Source organism: Cimex lectularius, unplaced genomic scaffold (assembly GCF_000648675.2).
Source record: "Cimex lectularius strain Harlan isolate CLEC.00 unplaced genomic scaffold, Clec_2.1 scaffold249, whole genome shotgun sequence".
NCBI lineage: Eukaryota > Metazoa > Arthropoda > Insecta > Hemiptera > Cimicidae > Cimex > Cimex lectularius.
This window is the reverse complement of record NW_019392808.1, coordinates 22,450-48,353: the sequence shown is the minus strand read 5'-3', so window position 1 is coordinate 48,353 and position 25,904 is coordinate 22,450. Positions and strand designations below refer to the sequence as shown.

Sequence of the window (25,904 nt, the reverse complement as noted above, 5' to 3'; positions counted from 1 at the left end):
GTACCTTCCAGCCCTCGTGCAAATGTGCTCATCCCAGATAATCCCCTTCCTCTCCCCGGCTTATCCCTTCTGGTGTTACTCTAGGCTCCAATATAACTGGTTTTCTCTTTTGTTGTTATATCGCATCCTAAAATATTGCATATATCCCTCTACGCGGATAGCACACAAATCTACTTCTCCTTTTCACCTCATAACCTTCAAACACTCAAACACTCCAAGAGGGCCTAAATGCCATTAGCTCCTGGACCTTTAAAAATGGACTCTCTTTCAATATCAAGCCCTAATATCCCTCACCCACCAACTTCGGCTATACATTGACAAGTGCCTTAGACGACACACATGTGGCACTGTGTGCATTTTTTTTACGAGGGTTCGCAACAGCAGAGGTCATATCAACCCTCGGGGGTGCAGGTGTTTTTGAAAAAAAAAAGTATGTCGGGCTAGAATGCAGAGCCGCTGGATTCGAACCCGGGACTTTACCTTACAGTAATGAGCGCCGAGTAAACGCCTAAACCGTTGCGGCCACCGACCCCCCCCCCATATCCATTCCTTATAATTAAAATTCTTTGAGCCATTTTGAATGTTCCATTAAATTAGCCACCTGGAATCCAATATGTTCTTGAAGTACTCAAAATCAATTGCCAGAAGATTCCGAGAAACCCTTCACTCGCTTTTCTTGTTGCAATTACTACTTATAAAATTACGGAAATAATCGTAAATGTGTTGATACACAAACGATGAAAAGATATCCGTTTATTCCGTTTCTTTCTTATTTTGAAACGGAATAGAATATCTGGCAAAGCAACACGGACAAGTCATTAGTTAATATCTTGGACTAGGCACATAATTCATTCACTTAGTACAAAATGGACGGTGAATAATTCCTTAATCATGTCCGAAAAATAAATGGGTATTCGTCGTATTAACTCAGTGAACACGAAGTGTTGATGGTCATTCATCTTGCCTTTTACGCCGTTTCTTCTTACTAAGATACATAGAAAAAATTATTGTTATGGCAATTTGACTTCACCGAACTAATATAAAATTGCCAAAAACAATAACAAATTTGAACAATGTTGCTAGTTTTTTGTAGAAGTTACGTATGCGAAGAGAAATTTTGAATCCAGTCATATTTTCCTTGTTTTAGTCAGTTGTTTTTAAATAGTGATGATAGAAAACGTTTTCGTTCGAAACAAACTCATTTATGTTTTCAACTATATCATTTATTTTAAAATCTAACAATTTTTACCCAATTAAGCATTTCATTTTGTAAAATATTTATACATGAGATGGTGCGAACTTAATAAAAGCTTGATTTATTGACTTAATCACTTAAAATCACTTGGATTTGGGTTATGGTCAGAAAAATTAAAAATGCTATTGTAAAAGACCGAGTTTTTTGTTCATATATTTCGTCTTCTTCAGGGTCTAAAGAGATCAACTTTAATTAATTACATTCATATAGATATATGACAGATTCATGACAACTTACAGGTACGTAGTTAAAATGTAAAAATGTTTGCACATGTTAAATAACAAAAAACTTCCATTACAATGTACCTTATTTTTCTTACCACAGCCCTAATCCACGTGACTATTATTGAATAAAGGTGGGTCGATCGCATAGAAGATACAATTTGACTCAATCACGATCATAGTATTTTATGGCCATAGTATTTTTACATATTAAATCACTCGGCTGATAAAGATGAAGTAGAAAAAAGGAAGAATTTTGCTCCGATTCAATGAGCCACTTGGACTGGGTGATGTACGATGAATAGCACTGTTTGCTCGGCCTTCGGCAGGACAGAACACGTCTTGGCAGCCGGATGTTCATACGTAATTGAAGTGTGCTGTCTAAAAAATATCCTATTAAACAATAAAAGGTTGTTCAACCATTGATAATTTAAAATTAATCAAGGGAACATTAATTTTTTAGTTTCCAAAAAAAATTGTATTCAGGGTTATTTTTGAGGGAAAAACAAGAATATTGAATTTATTTCTTGTTGAAAAATAATTGCACCCACGTTGCTACGTCACTAATTGGAATTTTGGGTATTGCAAATATTGAAATACATAATTTGTGACCAAACAGCATAGGAAAGTGGGTTTAAATTTCTTTTTTTTTTAGCTAGAAACTGTATTGATATTTGTTTTTTTTTTCCCAAAAAATCCTTAATACGCATTTTTTGAAACTTAAAAAATAATGTTCTCTTAATTAATTATAAATTATCAATGGTTGAACAACCTTTTGTCGTTAAATAGGATTATTTTTTCACTAAATACACTTTTTTGGAAAAAATAATCAAAAATTTAGAGCTTTTGTGATGCCACTGATTTTAAAACAAAAATTACGATGACGTTGATAATTTTGATGCGACTGTACCATTTAGAACTATTTAATGTTAATGGCAACAATTCGGCTTCGATAAATAAATATGAATCGGAAATAAAAGATAAAGAGTTTCTGTTGATTTCATCCTCATTTTTCTTACTTACAATGATATAAAATTAAAAATTGTTAACATAGTCTAAAGCTATCTAAATTCAACTTTCCAACTCTTGTATTAACGTTGGATTTGGCTAAAATTTAGAGGAGTTGTGAATTTTTAAGTTGATCAGTGGCCATCCCCAAAACTTTTTTATTGGTATTAAAATTTTTGTAATTGTATATCTTAATTAGAACTCTGTCTTTCTCATCTCTCTCTCTCTCTCTCTCTCTCTCTCTTCATTTCTTTATTTTCTCCTGTAGTAGTAGCCGAGTGGTCAACATAATAGACTCTCAGATCGCAAAATTCGCCACGCGAAAATGAATAATTCACAAAAAAGCCACTTTATAACGACTTTTCGAAATTAGATTGAATCTCTTTTTTAATACGTATATTTGATTATTTTTATTACACATACGTCTAAGTAAATTTATATTACAAAACAACATTTTAATACAGGCAAATACAATTTCAGAATAATTTTATATTTGAGTATTTATTCTTGGTTAAGATCATAAGTATTAGGTTGAATTTAAGTTCAATGCGTGCACCAGGATGGCTGAATGGGGTCAAGTATGGACCTTCAGAGTTGTTTTCAAGTGGCAAATTTTGTTAATCAAACACTTTGTTTAAGTATGGTGATCGGACCTTGTTGATTTTTCCCCTTCTTAGATATTTATTCTCATTCGAAAGGAAAGTCAAGGAAGAAGGATAACTAAATACATGACGTAACACTCGTATCAAAAATATGTTCCACTCTGTCAAATTGTTTAATCATTTGCTAAATTGTAGGTTTAACACAAAGCAAGTGTGTTATAATAATAACATTTTATATCTTTGAAAAATGTAAGTGTGCCCTAGTCACTCAAAAGATTGTTATATGTAATTATTGTTAGTTTTGTGAATAATTAATTGTTTTATATTTTTTTACATCGCTAACTTTCAGTTACAATTCTGTTTTCAGTATTAGAAATATCGACCAATTTTTCATCCACGAACGCTCTGGAACATTATCCGGTCCTGAAAGAAAGCAAATTCAGTTTCGATTTCAAGGACATCGTCGGGGCAAAACAATCTTAACTATGACTGCAGATTTTTACAGGGATTTTTTATCTCAAATTTCCTTCAAAACGGACTCATTCTCAACGTTGCCAAGGAAGGCCCTTACCATAGGTCGAAAGGCTGTAACAACGGCATTTGTTGTCTTCTTCAAGACCACACCTTGATGCAGAGTGTTCGAGAGTTACAATTTTTCACATATCAACGATCTAAGTATGCTCAATTTAATTAAATATTATTACTATAATTATCACCTTTACCCTAGTAACGAACATCTAACCAATGGCATACGTCCAGCCGGAACGGTATACGAAAAATCGATTTTCCATACAAGAAAGATATTCCAAACAAGAAATGCTACGTGGCTTTTGCCAGAGAGCACGGGAAATTTTCAACTCATGTCCCCGCCATGAAGGATGAAGAGAAGTTTTCACATATTGCACGTATTGGGTTGGCCAAAAATGTTAAATATATCATCACTAAACGTGTAAAAAAAATAGTTTGTTATAACTGTTCTAATTTTAATGCTTTGTCTGTCAATCTCTTGTACAGTCTTCTGTTTTATTCCTTGTGCAATTGGATATTGTATGATATATATCTTTGTATGATCCCATTCGTGTTAGTGGTAGATGGTCTTTTATCTATTTTGAGATGATATGTATTAAATATTTGTTTTTGCTGCTGTTGTGCCTGCTGGTATAATGATGGACGAGCTTCCAGCGGAAAAATATTCTTACATTTCATACCCTTATCATTTATGAAATATACGTTCTGCCTTTTATAAATAGTTGGTTTTGAGGCCTGCAAACTGATTCACCACGGACACAGGAATATTATGGACTATTTAATATGTCGTTCCAGTTTTGGATTATATGTTGACATTGTAAGAAGGGATGGAGGAATATCGAGTATACCACCTCCCTGCTTGAATTAATTGTCAATATAACTTAATTTCATATTATATATAAGTTAATTTTGAAACGCATTTGAGATTAAATAAAGGCAAGTATTTCAAAGAACATGGGTTCGAATTCCATCCGTGATATTGGCTTATATTTTATTTATTAGAGACAAAATTATTTTATGGGAAAGGGGTAACTAGCCAGGGGAAACCGACTAGAATAGGTAGAATTTGAACAATAGCACAAATAAAAATGTACCCCTACCTTCCTCGAGTCTCCCCTTAGAGGATGAAACAAAGGATGTTTTTATATTTTTAATCCCCCTAAACCAGAAAGTATGGTTATTCGTTAGTAAACTCCTTCAATACTCTTCTCCCAACGTGATGGCAACTTCATTATACTTTCTGAACGCAATTTTGAGCCTTTGTAAACGCATAAATAACGCATAAATTCTGTAAACGCATTTTCTATCGACTTTTGAAATTTTTTATATTGTAAAACGTTGTTCAGGTGTCTGAAAAATCGGTAGTCGAGAAATCTGGAGAATAGAGACGCTGAGGATCCATAACCAAGATCCAACAGTTTTCGTGTTATCACATGTGAGACATGTGGTCGTGTAAGAGAATCGGCCTTTTCCGATTGACTGATTGAAAGTTAGCTTCAATAATGCCAATTTCTGGTGCATTGCTTCTCTGTCTGGAATATCTACTGTTGTCGTAGAGAATCCAATTTTCATCGCAAGTAACAATTCTATGCAGAAAAGGTTTGTTTCTGTTTTGGCAAAGAAGTGTTCAACTTCATAACGATTTTTTTGGCGATCGTTTAATGCATGAGGAACCCAACTTTCGAGCTTTTTCCCCTGCACAATTGTCTTGAGGCGGTCATCGACGGTCGATTTGCTAACTGAAAGATTCTCTGCAAGTTCTCCAACATTTGCTCTGGAATTTTCTTAAAGTGGCTCCTGACATGTAGTATTTGCCGAATGACGATTGCCGCCGAACATTTGCCAAGATCAATATGCTCATCTTGGCATTGGCCAAATAGCGTGCGTATGTATATACACATGCGGGGTTCGTACAACCACCCAGTTTGCGCGGAAATAGCGAATACGTATTTGCCAATTGCTGGGGCGAGTCCAGTACTACCGATCATGTTGGAGAACAGTGAAATTACCTTGCTGCAGGTGCGGTAACTGTTTTAAGCTGTAAGCGTTCTAATTTATTGGTTTAGCTTGGTACAAATCGAGGAACTCAGACTTTTTTTTAATATGCTTTTTATTTCTACGTATATAACAATGATTATTAGCAATGCATAATACAGGCATGGATCACAATCCGTCTGCCGGAAGTCGTTGTCAAGAGAAAAAGAATAAACGAAAAAATAGTAAGAATTAAAGCGAGGTTATAACATTATTCGCTACATGCTAGTACACCATCAAAAAAGATTAAACATAATAGTAAAATTACTTCTAATAGAAAACAAACCGAGGGGAAAAGTCTTAATGGTAAAGGGACAAAAAATCGGATATAATAAAGAGATATATTATATAAAGGAAATCGAGTGAATTAATTGGAGGGGTCAGAAATTGAATTCCATAATTAGGTCTAAACTATATTTCCAGGCGTGGCGGACATACTGCGTGAGCGCCCGTGGATCTGGGCCATCCAACAAATTTAACAGAGCGCTCATAGAGAGGGTAAAAGATCCCAAGTGCAGCAACCTTATCTCGCCCAATATTGCACATTCGGCCATAAAATGCAGAGTTGTTTCCACAGATTGAGAATTGCAAAGGGCACATAACCCCTCCTTGCCCCTCAACCAAAGTGCAGAGTTCAAGTTAAGGGCCTCGCAACGGGTTTTTAGTAGCCATCTTAAGTTTGAAAGACTAAGGGAATTAAGGTTCTCTCTCTGTAGATTAAATAAAGTGTGGGGGTGAGACAAGTTTTTGAATAAGGAAAAGTTAAGCGAGGACTAAGCTCGGAGTAAGCAACCGTTCCAATGCCGTTCCTTGAATCTAGATAGCAGATCTAAAAAGGGAGCTGGCAAATCAGGTTACTTCAAATCTCTGAAAGAGCGTAAGCCATTGGGCATACCAGGCGATCTTATTCCTGATGACTTCGATCGCAGTTATTTTTGCCAATTTTATGTAAGGGGAATTCAAAATTTTGAAAATAAATGAAAAGTGAAGTTTTAAGGTATATACGTCAATCCTGTCAGTGGACGTTTCTAAATAAATCATGTAGTTTGGGGTAGGGTTAGGAAGAGCAAATAACTTACGCATAAAAAATCTTTGGAATTTCTCGACTTCTTCATATTGTTGGTAGCCCCATATCTGGCAGCCGTAACAGATGATTGACCGACATACCGAGTTGAATACATTAAATTTCACGTGGATCGGAACCACTTCCTGTTTCATCAATGGGGCCCAGGTTTTACAGAGAGCAAGCTTCGCACATGATATTTTCTTTTTCAGATGGTGTGACCAGTGTAGTTGGGGGGTGAGCGTGACTCCAAGGAAGAGAGAACTTGGAACATATATTTTTAAATTGTTCAATTTACCAACCTCAAAGATCCTTTTATTTAAAGAAGTACATAGATACCCGTGTAAATAGTAACAATTTAGACAAACTTGAGTTCTTGCTAAAATTTGGAGCAAAAAACCAGGCATTGATGTGTTCAATTTGGTTTAGGAAGCACTTAAATTGAGAGCTTTTATTGTCAATGAATGATGTTTTATTGTTGCGTCATGTAATTATTGATTTTAAGTTAAGACCTCTTCTGAAAATCATGGTTTTGGACTTTTTGAGATTAACTGTCAGGTTCCACTGGGTGCAATATGATTCAAATATTTTAATATTATTTTGTAGCCCATGCGCGGTATCTACCAAAATGACAATATCGTCTGCTTAAAGTAGTATTTTTATGCTAACGATGCCTATATACTCCACATTCGAGAGTCGAGGGGAGATCATCAAGAAAGAGAGCGAACAGAACTGGACTGAGTAGACAACCCTGCCTAACACCACATTTAACCTCAAAAAAATTGGATAAACCTTCACGCCCTCGGACCTCTGATGCTGTTTGTGTGAAAAAAGATTTTAGAATATTCAAAAGTTTGGAAGAGAAGCCGTAGTTACTAATTTTGAACAAAAGTCCTCTACGATCTACACTATCAAATGCGGCTTTTAAATCCACGAAAAAAAAAAATTTGTTTAGGCTGGGCCAGTTGATATTAATGATATTTAACAGGGCAAGTAGATGATCACTTGTAGAGTAACCTTTACGGAAACCCATTTGGCATTCACTCAATAAACCCTTTCTTATTACAAAGCCTTCAAAGCGGGATAGGACTAGAGGAGAGAAAATTTTTGCGATCGAGTCCAGGCAGGAAATACCTCTATAATTATTTACATCATTGACGTCGCCACTTTTAAATAGGGTGATAATGATTGATTTCGAAAAGGATGGAGGAGTGAGACCTGAGGAAAATATAGAATTAAAAAATTGGAGAAGGTATTCACGAAAGACAGGCGGGGAATTTTTATATAATTCGTAAGGAATTCTGTCACGACCTGGGGATTTATTGTTTTTAAGCCTGGCAAGGATAGATTCCAGCTTTGCAAAGGTGAAGGGGGCATCCAAAATAGGGTCAACTATATGTGGTTCAGAGTAGGAGATGAGGGTTTTATTAGTAATGACAGGATTCAATAGTGTCTTAAAATGTAGCGACCATGCTTCGAGAGAGATATTATTTCCACAAATATGTCTCTTGGAACTCAGACTATTATGTTGGGTCAATTCATTCCTAATTCTATTGTTTCAGTTGTTCTTTCATTAATACATCTATACTAGTTAGGAATCGTTTATTATCGAAAAATAATTACTGATGATTGATGATTACAGTTGATATACGTACAGTACAGCTCCCGAATATGCGGATATTTTGAGTTCGGTTACACCACGAAAATTTGTGCGTTTTGAGACGGACTAGGAAACCGCAGAGCAAGGCGCGCACCGAATATTTCGGCGATTAACCGAGCACTCGTTCCCAATCGTCGGGATTCGGCGAACATTTGCTTGGCATTCGGCGAATCCCGCATGTCTTGAGTCACCTTTAACCAAAGCTTACAGAACATCATCATCTAGGGAAGAAATCATTCCACGACCTTCTTTGTCTTTAAATCTTCTCAAAATGTTTTATACCATGTCTGAACGGTGCTCTCACTCACATTGCCTTCCCCCAGACTTAATTAGTATTTCTGACTTCTGGCCATTTTAACATCATTTCGACCGAGTTTAAACACGTAAAATGAAATTATTCGAAAACCACGCATAGACATCTTACTGAAGTCTGAAGTAACCGAATTGCTACTGAGGTGAACAAACATTTTGGTTTTGAAGAGGATTAACAAGTTTTGGCTTTGGAACAAAAGAATAATCCATCAAATGTAAACAGTTTATTGCATCGAGATTGAAGGAAAACATGAAACCTGCATTATTTTCCGTACAGCTCAATATTTGATAAATTATTAAAGAAATTATTATATTATTATTATTAATTTTTGAGTGTTTTTAACAGCTAAGGTCATTTCACGCCCTAACATTTAAACCTTATATCTTAGGCTAGCTAAATCCCTTCTGAGTGCTATAAAGCTCGGACTCCAAATATTCACTCATAAACTACTTTATCCTATTGCCATCCAAAGGTTTTATCTTTTTAAAAAACTTAAATTGGAAGGCCAAATGTATGTCATAGGTATTATATTATTAGATGCATAATGGTTGTTAGTCACATTGTTATTTAGTTGTATAATTATTTTGAGTGAAAATTAAAAGAAAAAAATTTTGAGATATGTATTGGGATGTTGATTCAACTCTAATTTCATGAAGCATGAAAGTAGGAAAGTTTGGTTTCATCAATCGTTAAGGATTACAGTGCTTGTTTGCATACCAGCACAAATGTTTTCTGACAATATCGCATCTTATTAGAATAAACGTTTTTTACGCTCAAATTATTGATAGAATGTAAGCCGAAACATAATTTACTCGGTGTCAAGGAATAACCGAAAATTCGACAAAATAAAATCAAACGAAACTGGAGTTTTTCAATAAAATAACACCAATGTCAATGAATAGAAATCATTTCACTTGTCTGGTTTGCTTTATAACGTAAAATGCTTTAAAAATTTGCGATTGATTGTTAAAGGAGTACACAAGGAGGTATAAGGAATACACTCTTGGTGCTCGTTATACAATACTGACTTTTTGTCATGAATTGGCTATTCGAATAAGTTTGAAATAATTAAATGTTGAAGTACTATTCTAAACATAAAATAGACGTGAATTTGAGCTCGTTTTAAAATCATATTGTTCATCGAAGAGAAATGGGCTTAAATATGTAAGTTTTTACCTACGAGAACAGAGCGCTGTGAGCGCGCTTAGTTCTGTGATTCCCTAATAGAGAACGCTTTGTCTCTATACGCCCAGAGCACTTTTACAAATTATATTTTATTTTATTTTTATGACTTCCTGTAGACATTTCATGTAAAGGATTCTATTTTATACCAACTTTTTTTTTCAATCCAGAAAAAAAATTCAACGTGTAGACGTCCAAGAACTCAATGTTAAGTCCGAATGTTTCCCTACGAATAACATGTTTTATTTATAGCCAAATAAATAGCTTACTGTCTTATTAAATAAAACATTTCGATTTGAGCGTAGTAAATTACTTTGATCTGAATAAAACACGGACATGTTTATTCAGAAATTGTTGATAATATAGACGGAAAATAATATATAAAGTTACCCCTTCCCGATCAGGATGAAGGGTACGATTTCGGAAGTAGGCTAGTGACGCGTAAATCGTTCCGACGGAGAGGTCCGAAGCGTTCTATCATACCAGTCAATAAAAACAAACGAAAAACAAAGCAACAAAACAAAATATAAACCTATGATACGGGCGCGGACATTGACCTCTTCTTTTGCAAAAAAAATTTACTATTATTAATTATCGTTGTTAGACCGTTTATTTTGAATGTAGGAAAATAAATCAGTTATATAAATTTGACCATATGACGTTTGGGCATCATACAGTTTTATCGTCTATATTATGATTAATGATTATACATTAATGTATGTATTATATATAACATATATGATACTCTTACATATATGTTATATATAATATATTATATTTAATTAATATTATATTAGCATATGTACTTATATATGTTTTATATATATATAGGATACCGAAACGGGCCATGGAAGAGTAAATAATTGATTAATTTATCTGTTTTCAAAATAAATGGCCTAACAGCAACAATCAATAAATATAATTAATCCATATATTCCGCAATCATGGAAGAACATCAAAAACGAAAAGAAAAATGTTTTATATTCTCACATTAATTAAAAATGTTTAATTGCACAATTGTTCTGTTTAATTATGTGAGAAGAGTTCGGTTGTGAGGTCTATGCTATAACAATTTGGTCGTAAAATAAATCTGTAGCGCTTTTTGGTGGAAAATTCGACGAAAATTTCACGTACTTGTAATCAAATTTAAAAATATATAAACATTTTTTTTCACCGTTAAATTTTGTAATTCCATCTTCTCTGGTTTTTGAACGATTAACAACAGATCAGGAGCCGCAGTTTCGTTGGTCCCAATTTTACCGTCTGGTACCATGTATTTTTCCAATTCACCTCCTGAAACAATCAAAAGAGAAACAGTGCTCTATTTTTTCACACTCAGCCCTACTCAGGTTCAGATGGGAATAAAGTTTTCCTTCCCATTAACAGCGTATAATGGCAGAGCCCGGAATGAGTAAAATTGGGGCAGTATCAGGCCAATACGATGGGTGGGTAGCTCATTCCAGCCGAGCTCCGACAATTTCTGCCATGTCTGGAAAGCCAATGTCGTTTTTTGGGCAATTGATGATTTTAATTCGCTTAAATTATGTGCGGTATACTAAAGAACCAACGGTTTGATTAGGCAGAAGCAGCTTATAATAATGCAGCCCCTTTTCATCTCACTAAATGCACATCATTACCTTTTTAATATGTAATCCAGCTTTTGAAGTTGTAAACCGTGGGTTGCTTCGATTTCATCAGGATTTTCCTTTCCAAACACTGTTGTAAAAGACATACTTTTCACCCCAGTTATCAATCTTTTTAAAAATCGCGTTTACATTTCATAAGGAATCCAATAAATTATTCTCAGCCAACATTTGAGAAATCCAAATATCGCTTCAAAAAACACATCTCTCATATGAATTTTGTTTGTTTGAGATATGCTAAGTATCTGTGCGATGTGTGAGTCGTTGAGTGTGCGTCACCTGACGGTAAAAGCTTGAATTTGGTCATCATCTACGTTTAAAAGTTCAAAACCGAGTAAACTATTTACGGTCGGTGCTTTCCTCTAAATCGTGATCACTACACAAATTATAAATTTTAAAACACAGCGGTTTTCCCTTTGATGTAAAAAAACACCTTTTTAATTACGAAAATGAACTATTTTTTTCTATTTTAAGTTATCAAATGACCTTGTAAAATCGAGATATTGAACGAAACTGACGAGTATCAATCTTAACTAATCCCTTTTCTGAGTGTATAAATAATAATGATAAATAAACATTGGCTCAAAAAGCAAGAAACATTAAATACAATTATTGAAAAACGCTACGGATTTATTTCACAAGGCATTTATTTAATGTACTTGCCTTCAAAGTAAATCGCCTTGCACCAATAATCATAACAGTTTATAAATAAGGACTAAAAAACGAAAAGAAAAATATTTTACGTGCTCACATTAATTAATGTATAATTGTTCTATTTAATTATATGGAAAAAGTGGTTGTGAGATATATATTCAACTAGCATGACGTTTTTAATTTGTTTAATTAAAGTTTTTATTGTTTAATAATTCATTCTCTATTGTGATTCAGGCGCAAATACATCCCGCTAAAAATTCCTTTGTTTAAAATGTTGTACCCTCAAAACAAAGACGAAGTCAATAATTGATTCATCTTTTTTATATAGTTCACTAAAACTAAGGCATTTTATTATTTCGGAGAAGTTCTTTTACATTTAGTTTATTGTAATGTTAATTTTATATACATTTTTTTTCTTCTTTTGTTATTATGTGGATTGTTCTTTTTTCTTGTTATTTTTTTCTCCATTTTCATTGTTTTGTAATTTTATATTTCTTATGTAATATGGTAAACCTGTAATATATATATGTCTGATCTCACTCCCTCTGTAAAGGACAGGCTGTCCTATATGAAGAATAAATAAATAAAATAAAAAACATAAGATTGTCAAAGAGTAAAAATAGAAAACGGAAAAGTTTTTTACGCTTTGAAACTTTACCACCTAATTTCCAGCTGAAAGGGATCTGCCCAGTTGAGCCCAAAGCTAAGGAGTCATTTTCTACAGCTTAGTAATATACGGTGTAAAATCTTTTTTGGTGCAGTTCCGATTAAACCTCGAATATAAGAAGATATGCTGCACATAGGTCTCGAATCGTTCGAATTCCATGGGTCCTTCATTCTTCTCGCTTCTAGTTGGCTTTTGAAGAGTCCAGCCAGGTCTTCGTACAGCATTGTTTTGTTTTATTGGTTGATGTTTAGGAACTAAGACGACATATGTACTGTGGTAGCATTGAAACGTTAGATCAGAACTAAGGTGGCCCACTTTACGACCGGGAACAACGCACGCGGGAAGGATGCTGAACCATATTAAGAGTTAGTATACCTACTAACCATACGTAGTAAAGGACATTGAAATTTATTAAAGCACCATCGGTTCCATCTCCTGCGAAGTGCTTATAGAGGTCATCCTAAATATGATAAAGAGTAGAGTGTGATTAGACTATAAATATAAAAAATATTGAAATGTGTAATACATGGCCATAAAAAAATTAGGCTCAAATGTTTTGATGATAAAATCTGTTGTTTTGAGCACTTTAGGACAATATAATTATACAGACACTTTTTTCCTCAGTGAAGTGTGTTTTGCATTCATCGTTAAATGGTCGTTGTATCTACCACTCATTATTTTATGTTTAAAAAAATTGAGGTTTTGTAGTGTCTTGAACAGCACGTACCTTTCCAAAATTGTTGTCTCAGCTATTTGTCTAATTAATTCCCTCACTTTTAGGCCTCTGAGCTAACATTGGACAAATTATATTTCTTTCTCTCGCGCAGACTCCCTTAATGTTGGGCATGTTTTCAAAATACATAACAATATAGATAATAAGAATAAACAATTCTAAAGGTTACAGTAGTGTAAATATAAAACTGTATCATCTTCTCTTTTAGGAGATTTATATAAACAGTTTTATGTTTACTAAAAATATTTGACTTTTCCTATTCATTTTGAGGCACATCATTAAATTATTATAATGAAAGTGCTTCAAACTGATGTGTTGTTTATCTTACCTACCAATATTTACAAAAATAAATTAATAAATTAACTGGTTGCATCACTTTCACTTCGAGCCTCTGACATTTATATTAGATATAAGAGATACATTTGAGGACATTGTCGAACGTTTTATCCTTATAACATTATAATTAATTAAATACTGTTAGTGAAATTATTGAAGTTAATTGAAATCCATTGTAGCTATTATTTTGATCTACTGAGCAAACATCAAATATCTAGAGCTAACTTCTTTAAAAAATATGCATTGTTTAATTAAATAATGAAAACTACGTTAGTTCATTCATTAATAATAATAATTTTGTATAGAGTTATAATTTATCCTAAAAGTTTATTCGTTATTTCTCTAAGAATTTATGAAAAAATGGAGGAGTGAGTTATATAAAAATTCCCCGCCTGTCTTTCGTGAATACCTTCTCCAATTTTTTAATTCTATATTTTCCTCAGGTCTCACTCCTCCATCCTTTTCTCCTAATTCTATTGTGATGATTGATGATTACAGTAGAAATACGTACAGTACAGTTCCCGAATATGCGGATATTTTGAGTTCTGTTACACCAAGAATTGCGCTTTGAGACGGATTAGGAAACCGACAATCAGCAGAGCAAAGCGCGCACCGAATATTTCGGCGATTAACCGAGCACTCGTCCCCACTCGTCGGGATTCGGAGAACATTTGCTTGGTATTGGGCGAATCCCGCATGTCTTGAGTCACCTTTAACCAAAGCTTACAGAACATCATCATCTAGGGAAGAAATCATTCCACGACATTCTTTGTCTTTAAGGCGAAAATCTTCTCAAAATTTTTTATACCATCTCTGAACGGTGCACTCACTCACATGGCCATCATCCAGACTTAATTAGTATTTCTGGCAGAGTTGGGCAAAATCTAACTAATTCAATCATGTTAAGAATTTTGATTGAAGTTTAATCATGATTGAATTAGTCATGAGTAAATTAATCATTATATGATTTAATCATAATTAATTCAATCATGAGGTATGTCTAAATCATATAATGATTAATTTACTCATGACTAATTCNATTTATATTAGATATAAGAGATACATTTGAGGACATTGTCGAACGTTTTATCCTTTTAACATTATAATTAATTAAATACTGTTAGTGAAATTATTGAAGTTAACTGAAATCCATTGTAGCTATTAATTTGGTCTACTGAGCAAACATCAAATATCTAGAGCTAACTGCTTTAAAAAATATGCATGTGTTTAATTAAATAATGAAAACTACGTTAGTTCATTCATTAATAATAATAATTTTGTATAGCGTTATAATTTATCCTAAAAGTTTATTCGTTATTTCTCTAAGAATTTAAAAAAAATGGTTTCATCACTATATTTAATTATAAAAGATTTTAATATTTTTTACTTCTATTGACATTATAATAGATTCTTAGGTAACCATGAGCTTTCAATGGTTTTACGTTGCTAGATAGTAAAATATGAACTTTATCAAAACATTCCAAGTTTTTTTTTTTGTTGATAAGTGGGAGGTTGTAGACTATCGGCAACAATGTTTACATCGGCTGCTTTTAAAATTTATGCTGAGTGTTGTGTTGGAAAATGCTTAACTCTGGTCAATCCTGATACTCGTCCCTAGTTTTTTCGTTAAGTTAGAATCTACAATTAAGCCGTTTGAACATTACCAACCCTGAATTCAATACAAAATTACAAGTTAATAAGTAATATGTTCTAAAATTCTGACCATGTTCTCTCTTTTATTTTTATTACATACTTGGTTAATTTTCAGAATATGTTAACTTCATTGGTAAATATAAATTGATCGAATGAATTATGTTGATTATGATTATTTGTTAGAAACAAAGATTTTTGTTTTAAATATTAGTTTTGCAAAGGCAGAGAGGTCTGGGTTGAGCCAAGGTTGACATAAAATGAAATGCGACTCTTTCACATGGACATTCCAAGCAAGTTTTATGAGCGGGCGGAGATAAGTATTTTCAAAATCGTAAAATCATGTGTGCCGTTCTATGAAAGACCCTCTTCGTCCCGTTTAATTTACGAAGAAAAGGCCAGACCTAGTAAAATTAATTCAATGATTATAATTTCTTAAATAATTTCGCCAGATGCTTAAATTACAATCAAATAAAAGCACAGTAGTTAAAACAAAAACTGTATAAATATTATTTACTAATTACAAAAATGAAAGCCAAACGTCAATCACTGATAAAATTTCAAAATTATCTCGGTAAATATTGCAAACTTATGAAATCAAACAATTTATACAAATTAACGTATGTTCGATTGTTGTCAAAAAATAAATAAAAGGATAAGATATTTATTTATCTTTTTCAAGCACAAATCTTAATTAAATAATTTATACGTTTACAAAAATGTAATAAAATACTATTAATATGTTGGGAATTAGATTTATACTGAGAGTTAAATTCATGTTTACAGTGCGGATATCATTAACTTATGTATGGTTCATTTTAAGTAAAAATTATCTGTAAGATATGTCAGAATTATTTATTTTCTACATCTATATTGATATTAAACGTTTTTTTTTTGGGGGGGGGGCTGCTGGTGTTCTATTGCAATTCGGAATTGTTCTACTATAATATTTTCTCTTACGGTTATTAATATAATTGATTAATGTTTAATGATTCATCCGATAGCTTAAACGAGCCTGTCAAGAAAAACCGAAATTAGACGAAACTTGAACGAAACAGTGCCCTTCACTAGACTTATAAATAGATATGAAACAGTTTTAACACTACAGGCCATCTCAGGTCTGTCTGTTTTCTAAGAAATTTTGTATCAAAATTGGGTTAAATCAGTTGGCAAAAATGTACAATCCAAACTTATCAGTGGTTCGCATTTTTTATTTTTTAAATTACAATGGTTTTCAATGCTTTGTCTATTGACAAATAAAAAATGTAATGATGATTTTTTTTAACAAAATCCAAGCCAACGTTTTATACGTTTTTCTTAGTGTATACAGGGTGACCCGTGCATGAGGTTATCCTGCAAATTGGACTAATAAGTCTCTATTGTCTCTAAAGTCTGATTCTCAATTGTATTCGATATATTTCACATTTCGTCTATCTTCAACGTTCTTTTATGACTTTCTAACGTTCTTGTCTAAAATTTAATCAAGATTTTCATATTTCTGTGCATAGTGACAAATATGACGCGTACAGAAAAGTTGACTCTGTAATGAGCTTTAAACACATTTACTTAATTTCTTTAAAGATCAGTTATCACCAGTGTAAAATTAACATTTAATTGTTAGAATATTGATTTTCCGGTTACAAATGGTTTAAAAAATTACTCATAAGATTTTTAAATTTCTTTTAAAAAACAATGAAAGTAATACAATTTAAACAAAAATAACTCTTTGGTACAACATTGAACATAAGAACACAACAGTTAATAATAATAATTTTTAAATGGCAAAACTGTTTATCTATTCATAAACAATGCCAGATCGTCGTCGCACGACGTACTTTTTGATCTCATCGAACCGCGGGCAATATATACGCCTTGTCAAAGTTTTTAAGTCCGGTAACATAGATAAAGTCTAAAGCGATATAGAAATTTTACAAAATGCAAATGTTTTTTGACGGTAGTTTCGAATTTTTGAGTTCATAGATTATTGTTGAAATATGTAGAACCTCGAGCTGCAGGCTAGTTCTGATGAAACGATTAGTTTACTGCTACTTTAATTTAATACCCGAATTTGTATATTTTCTTCGCTACAAAAACAATACATCGTGGAAGTGTAACCTAGCCCATTCCTAACCTTAACTTTAGCCTTAAATGTAACCCTATTTAACCTCACTCGCCCCTATCTCTAAAACTAACCCTATCTGACCTACCCCTAACTTGATTAGATTAGGTTAGGAGCCGGCCTCTTTACGACCTGTGCACCGCTACCATTGTTCTTTAGAGCTCCTCATAATGTTTAAGGCTTTTTCCCAACGCTTTTTCAAGAATTCCTGATTGTGTCCTTCTAGCCCGGGCTTACCTCTCCCAGGAATAGGAATCTTAGCTTAAATAAACCTTCGTACCAATGGAGGACACGTTCCACGAGCTCTTCTTCCTGGCAATATCTGCCCAGGCTTGTATCTGCCGTTCCTGGTCTATACTTATGACTTCAGAAATTAGTACGCTGTCAGTAATCAAACGATTATTATAGTCCTAACACGTACTACATTTAGTAGTTTTGCGATTAGTTTCTGCGATGGTCCTCTGATTAAATTTTTCGCTATCTCTGTCCAGGACTATATTTCCATTGAACAGAAGACTTATGTCTTACTCATTGTATAATGGATCCACGTTTTTGGCAGTTCGGTATGCCACAAAAGGGGTTCAAAGCCAAACGAAACATACTATGAGACAAAGACCATGCATTTTATGTTTATTACCAACATTTTAAAACTCGGAAACCTACTGAAAAACATAGGATTTGAAGGTGAATCCATGAAATCAAAGATTATGATTTTTTGGAAAGTAGAAGGAATGTAATGAGAAATAGTCATCTGATAAGAAATCTGTGGGTATTTTGACTTGTAAGTGAGTTCCGTTATCTAGGCAGTTGGCAAAGCAAGGCTTTTATTAGATGTTGCACGACATCATAAAGAACACTAGAATCCCTGGGCGAAGTAAACTTAAGATCTTTCTTGTAGTCAACAGATTTATAATTATTTACGTAAGTCAATTCTGCGGATTTGAATACTTTGATGAAATCGAGATATTATTATGTTTGGTTTTGTTTTGTTTTTGAAATTGAATTTGCTTCCTCCTTATTCGGCTTCTTTCATTATCCTCTTAGAAACTAGTTTAAGTGCAACTTTTTTCTTTATATTAACAAAATCTAACTTATATATTGAATTTGAAAATGGATCCAAATCGACGTACAGAAATATTGGCAATTGAGGCTTTGAAAAGTAGGTGAGTGTCTACATGAAGGAAGCTATCTATGAACTCTGATAACGGTATAGAATTAAACTGGACAAAATTCTCTCGTTTGGTAAAGGTGGTGAGGAAGTGGTCGAAACGCTGCACGTCTTAATCGCAATAAGTGCTCACTACGCACGCAATGTGAAAAGACAGCTTTTAGTTTATACCTTAGCATGCCATTTCATCTGAGTTTCGCAGATTTTTTAAGAAAGGCAAATCATCGGATTTTTACGTCAAATTGCTGGATGGAAGCTGGAATTGGCTGGCCCGATACTGTCATAAACTGTACTATTTATTTATCTACCAACATTGATAAAGAGTAGGTACAGTGTACTTGTGTTGGTAATGACCCTTATTTTACAATTCTACAAGTAATCCAGTATTGTAAACGAATGAGGTACTAGGAGGAAGAATTATCCTGAAGGAAATAATGTCAATGTTTGTGAAAGGTGTAATGTGATAATGGACCGAAAAAGTAAACGTGAAAGATCGGGCTGTCGGCCTTCAACGGCCCAAGTGCTCTGCAGAAGACCGGGACGTTCTGGGTCGACCCCTAGAACCGAGGAGCGTTGAAACGATGGCATTGCGGATCTGGGTGTCATTGGATTTCTCTGCCTTTTCCCCGATGTTCCGACAAGGTTGAGAAGCGGTCAGATTCCACGGTTTAGGGTTGGTATAAAGTAGAGGAAAGTCGACACGGAAAGCCAGTCAAGTGACAAACGATGGTGCCGAACGTAGGAAACTCTGCGACGAGCGAAGTAAATTGCGGCCGTTACAATTCCAAGTGCCGCTTTTTTTCGGCAAATCGGAAACGTTGGCCTCTCAGCCGATTGTGCACTTTAATCCTTTTGGGCTGCATTTTGGAAGTTCGAGGACATGGGGTAGCAACTAGTCATCAATCTGTAGGTAAGTCCATATATATAGATATATATCAATTGCAGAGGTTTAACTTTTCCAAACTATATCCAGCCAAGTTTTAGTACTCCATGGTTTGAATCGTACAAATATCTTATACCTTCATTATCTTGTTATTTTTCTCTTTTTATCAATATGTATGATTACTATAAATGACAAATAAAATTCAAATTTAATAAAAAAATATTCCGAAACTAAATTCACTCAATATTGGTGGGCGGTATGCTTTCAAGAATATTTTTAAAGCATTTACAGAAAGCCTATTCATCGGTTTACCTCCCGATTTGTACTTGTTTACATCATTTTGATAAAATAACTAGATAATATATTTTAATGATTTTTGCGATTATACATAAAAAATATATGTTACCAAAAAACAGTATGTATAACAGTCAGTCGGTCGGGAATTAACTGATAATAATACAAGAAAAGAAAAAAGAAAAAACTTGTATTGTAGTTCTATAAACTCGGTTGGTATATCAACAAAGACAATAAAATATGAATGACCATAAAAATCAAAGCTTAATCCTTCTTAATATTGCCAGGTAGAAATAAAACAGATTTTGTTTGAAAGTTATTACTAATTGAATTGTTGAAACACCAATATACTGCAAGGAACAGGTTCACAATTTTTTGGTTATCATTCATTATCCAGAAAAACTGAATACGAGAAATGCTGAACTATGTATATGCAAAAGACGAGATTCCGATGAAATACCTGAAAATGAAATAAATTGTATATTCTCTGAGCATTGTACAGATTTTCGATAAGTCATTTCTTCTCGTTTTAAATTTCTGGGCGTACCTGTACTACATGACAGGAATTTCATGGACAACACTTGTTGGGGAGATCATTTACCAAATACTATACATATATCTTCCTCAAAGGTCATAGGTAATTTTCAGCCTAAAGATATGGAATATAAATCAATAAATCATGTTTTTTCTTCAAGTAACTTTAAGCTTTGCTTATAAAGGTTGATAGTTATTTCTAGTTTTTGCTGAGTTGTAGTTTTTATAATTTGGTTGTGAAAATGTTAACGTCTGCTTTATTTATTGTCATGGTGTACACTATAAAATGGCTTCCTTCCCAAAGGCATCTCCAGTTTTGTTTTGACTTTTAACCCAATGTATAATCACCGTCTTTGATGGCTGAAAGATTTCTCTCTACACATCAACGAAGCTATATCTTCCCTAATTCGACTTAGAAAGATTAAATTTAAACCTGGGCAGTCATTATTATTTTCTTAATATAAATATCTTCTGAAAACTTGAAAACACATCCAAATTCGTGAGCCCATTTTCAAAAGCAATACATTGCTATAATTTTGGATATAAGAAAGGATGAATGAACTTAGCATCCTCTCCTGTATTTTTATATAATTTATTATGTGTATTTTATTTATGTAGAACTATGTAGAACTTTGAACAACTAATTATTGAAATCATAATTATCCTTCATTGATGTCATGCTAATAGGATGAAATTGTTTTAACTTCGCTGAGGTGTTTCTGAGTTCGAACATTCTTTTGTTTAGCACAATATTTTCCATTTTGCTATCTCAATACGATTATAATTCAGGGATTAATTGAATTTTAAATGGTTGTAAAAATATCGTACGAATATTATTAATATCTAAGGAAGTTGTTTTCTTAGAGATTAAAAAGATCTGTTGTCTGACATATAATAAATGGCTTACATTTTAGAATTAACATATATATTTTTTAAAGTTTTTAAGTTAAAAGAGAATTTAAAATCTCTTGTATTTGAATTTTATTAAATTTCCTCTTTCGAATGTTATTAAACTTATTCATGGTACGACGTCAATAAAGATCCTTATGGTTTTCCTCTTGCTTTGATAAATTGTGACGGGTGAACAACCCAATTACGAATGTGCAAAAGAACAATGACAGATTAATTAATCTCTTTTATGTAAAGTTTTGGTTGAAATGAAAAAGTTGTGTCACGAGCGGATTCGAACCCACGACCTTCGGCTCAATATGCCGCTGTTCTAACCACTTGAGCTATGGTGACTCAGATCAGACCACTAAATATAATGGAGTTAATAATGTGAGAGTATATTGGATGCTTGAGAGATCTTTTATAAGTAAAATGCATTATTTCTCCAATCTTTCTCACCTCAGAGGTATTATATTTAAAAAAGATATTAACATCCTTTCTGTTACTCCAGGTTTCCTCAGACGGCTGAGAACATTTTCCGTGAGAAATATTTAATCAAAAACCGCTGGGAAATTGTCTTAATTTTGTTTGAACATTGTACAATAAGTTATTTTTCACCAGGACAAATCTAAAGCTATTTTGTTTCATTTATACCGTTTTTTTAAACACTAACAGTATACTATATAACATCAAGCAGATAAAAAAAAAAAGGCTCGTTGTATTTATACGTTTGACTCCAGTTATCCATCCTTTTAGTTATCTTAGTTTTTTTTATGTCCAACGTTATTTTTCCTTTGAGTATATTAATTATTACATTTTTTTGCCTGTCCTGCCTTAGTTTTCTGTTTGTATTGAAGACTAAAATCTTCATTTTTATCCGAAGTATGCCTCCACGATAATTAGTACCTTAATTCGAACGCAATTAATATAATGAATATTACAATAAATTGAATAGGAAGGAAAAGTTGAATTAAAATTGAAAAATTATCATTGGAATATCGAGTATTCTAGGGTAGTGTGAATGTTAAGTGGTATGGGCATGTAATTTATTAGCGTGAATGCATGGTTTATCCCCAATTACGCCAAAGAATATTTAGTACTCTGGGGGTAGGGAAAATGAATTTTCATTGCTGACAATATTTTACATGTTTATTTACATTAATTAACATTTACTGCTCACGAGACATTTATTTTACAAGTTGTTGGTCACAAAGACGTGAATTACGTAATAATATAATAGACCAAAAAGTATAAACTTTACGCACGTCATAAAGCTATTGAAGTGTAGTAAAATATAGTAATTAATTAAATTTGTTGAGATAAGCGCACCCTTGAGGCACTTCAGCAGACACAGATCGCTGTTCCAATATTTCTGAGCCATAAATATTTTTAGTAGGATATATGTTATGAATGTGTTATTTATTGCAAAGAATGTATTTATTTTCTTGAATTGAGGGGCTTATTCCCCTAACTATACCGAGGAATATCGAATATTCAAGGGTAGGGTGAACGATTTGTGTGTATGTAATTTATTAGCGTGAATGGCAGGGTTTATCCCCAGTTACCCCGAGGAATATCGAGTGCTCTGGAATAGTGTGAATGTATTCTAGGGTGTAAATGTAATTTATTAGCTTGAATGGAGAGGTATATTTCCAATTACCCCGAGAAATATTAAGTACTCTGAGGTGGTGAATGCTAACCAGGTGATCATGTTTTTTCTTGTTTATGTGTTTCTGTGCATTTGTGTTTGTTATTTGTGTATTCACAATTGACGAAGCGCGGTATAGCGAGGGTAGCAATAGGATAAAAAAAGAGAAGATTGGTTGGTGAAGCAATAAAATAAATTAATAGACATAAAACGCGAGAAAGATAAGAAAAGAAAAGCGAAGCTAAGAAAGAGGGTGCTGGTGATGACCAATGTTCGGAATTGCCGGCCTTAAAATTGACTAAACAAAATCTAAAATTTTAAAAAAAATTTGTTAGTTTCTTCCTTTAGTGTTCGGAAATGTGCGGATGGACTCGTGTTCCAAAAAGGGTTACTACTAGGTATTACCGGGATTTTCACAACCTCGTAAGTAGATAATTACCCAAATAAAGGTCAACTGAGAGAACGCCCTTGTGGAATTCATACTTATTAACAAATTAAACATTTCCTTTAACAATTCCAATCGTCTTTCTAATTTAAATTCGTTTTGTGGCCACTGTTCCTCGTTCTATTGTTTCCGTAGCTATCCATTTTTTGAGTTATGTGGTATTTTGATGAGGTCATCGAGGTGATGGACATTACCATCTTTAATGGTGGGTTTCTTATGAGTCAATGTCTGATCGGCTAAACCATGATCGGACAGGACGAAATTACATTTTTATTTTTTAGGTTTATTCACTTGGATTTTCAAGGAGGCATTTGTGATAAAGTTGAGAGGTGAACACCTGCAGAACTTCGTTCCATGACATTTCACTTTCTCTAACTTGTGAAAGAGCTGATTAACTAATTGATTGTGACACCATGTTCGTATGATAGTGTTTTTTGAAGCACGGTCTTGTTATCGCTGCTTACTTTAATTAATTTACACTTTAATTCAATTTAAAAAAAAAAGGAAAAGTTAAAAATTTTCTTTTCTTGTAGAAATTGTGTGGTGTTTAGTGATCGTTAGTTAATGATTATTTGAAGATCGTGAGATGCGGTCTGGTGTGATATGGGTTTAGAAAAATATTTTCTTTATCGAGCCAACGTTTCGATTTTATTGAGATCATTTTCAGGGCTCAAAGTGTTTGTTTTCTGTGTAGTTGTGTCAGTCTTGTGTGTCGTGTTGAGAGTGCCCCTCTCTCAACATGTCACGGAAGAATGACACATTTGACACACAAACAGAAAACAATCACTTTGAGCCCTGAAAGTCACACCAGACCGCATCTCACCATCTCCAAATCATCATTATTTTCTTTTGAACCCAATTCTATATGAGGGACGTGAAGATTTTATACGCTGATATACTATAGTTGAGCAGCATTCAATTTCATCAATATGGGTCAAAAGTTGAGAATGCCTTCATGTTTAAAGTGCAAAAATAAACGTATAGAAAAGTAGAAATGGTATTAGTCGGGTTGTGTATTGTACTGCGCCCTTTAAGAGCTAATGTATCCCGCGTTCTATGCTTAAAGTACACAGGTATGTTCAAGTTCACCAAATAACTTGATTGATTAGTAGGCCCTGTTTTAGTGGTTGGATCTCATCTACGTTGTATATCTCAAAACACATCCTTCTGCAGGCAAGTGTAGCACCACAGTTTAATAGTAGGTGTGTTAGTATTTCCTCTGATTCATTGCAGAATCTGCGCGTGCCATGTTGGGTTATGCCAGTCTTATTCAGATGTCCATTTAGTTTGCTGTATCTTGTTAAGAATCCTGTCAGGATGCTTTTTCCTGCCTCATTTAATACATTCTGTTCTTTCCTTTCAAAGTTTGATAGGTGGTTCGTAGATTGTTTGTGTCCAATTAGTGAGTTCCATTGTTTCCTCATTTTCTTTTTATCCTTCTGTCTGAGGTGCTCATTGACAGTGTGCGTTCCTATGACACAGAAGGGCACGGGTCATATTAGCAGTATAGCAGCCCTTCTTCTTGCAACAACATCCGCTTTCTTGCAACGGCCTTCTACTCCCACATGTCCTGGGACCCAGCAGAGGCTTTGCATACGCAATTTGTTTAGTGAAACGATTAGAATATGCTAATGTTATTTTTTTTGTTTTAGTGAGTGGAGAAGGCTGGAGATACGGCTACGGAATCGCCCACGGGCCTCACGGGATAGGACATGCCACCGGTGAATCCTTCCCGCACGGTTATGGCGGCTTTGGTGCGTACGCCCCCGCGTATGGTTACGATACGAAGCCGATCATCCTTCCTCCCCCGCCGCCGCCGGAGCCGGTTGTGATCCACGTACCGCAGTACGTCGTACCGTACTACTACAACCACATCCCGTACGGCTACCTTTACCCGTACGACCAGGGACATGGATACTACGGTCACGAATTTCTCGGAGGAGGCTACTACGATGCCCACGACGGCCACGATTATTATCATCATCACTAAAACCGGGGCTAAATCTGATTTGAAAAAATATTTTACTAAGTCCCCCAAAACGTACCGTAGGTGATTTTGTAAATGATCATGAATCTATAACATGTTTGTTAGTTATTCAACTTTCTAAACAACTGTTAAACTTATAGAAAAACTAGTCCTGGCCTACTCAACCTAGATTAATTTTTTGAAAATCTTATACGGTTTTGTTTACAGCGACATCAAGCCTCATATAATTATATTATTTTATTAATAATGTGTGATAAACCTTTCAAAGAAATTCACCCTTGTTTACAATCAACTAGGATCGTTTCACTTGTATTATTGTGTACTTTTAGTGATATAAAATATTTAAGCAGTAACTTATTGACTTTGTTTTAATTAAAAATCTGCTTGAT

General features: G+C 33.8%; 2 protein-coding genes across 3 annotated transcripts in view; one reads left to right on the top strand and one right to left on the bottom strand.

Moving 5' to 3' along the window:
• LOC106668964 (RNA-binding protein FUS-like) overlaps window positions 1-14,492 on the bottom strand; it is a 21,606-nt gene extending 7,114 nt beyond the window's left edge. Inside the window, exon 1 of the mRNA XM_024228169.1 lies at window positions 14,411-14,492. The gene's annotated coding sequence lies outside the window, so the exon portion shown is untranslated. The remainder of the gene's footprint in view (window positions 1-14,410) is intronic.
• Window positions 1-25,904, top strand: part of LOC112127353 — a 26,081-nt gene extending 177 nt beyond the window's left edge. The window contains exons 1-2 of one of the 2 annotated variants that reach the window (XM_024228167.1): window positions 19,474-19,746; window positions 25,181-25,904. In XM_024228167.1, coding sequence (XP_024083935.1) covers window positions 19,563-19,746; window positions 25,181-25,518 — 522 coding nt within the window. In that variant the 5' untranslated portion in view covers window positions 19,474-19,562 and the 3' untranslated portion in view covers window positions 25,519-25,904. Of the gene's footprint in view, window positions 1-19,473; window positions 19,747-25,180 lie in introns of those variants that run through there. The other variant, XR_002910526.1, reaches the window with a different exon arrangement.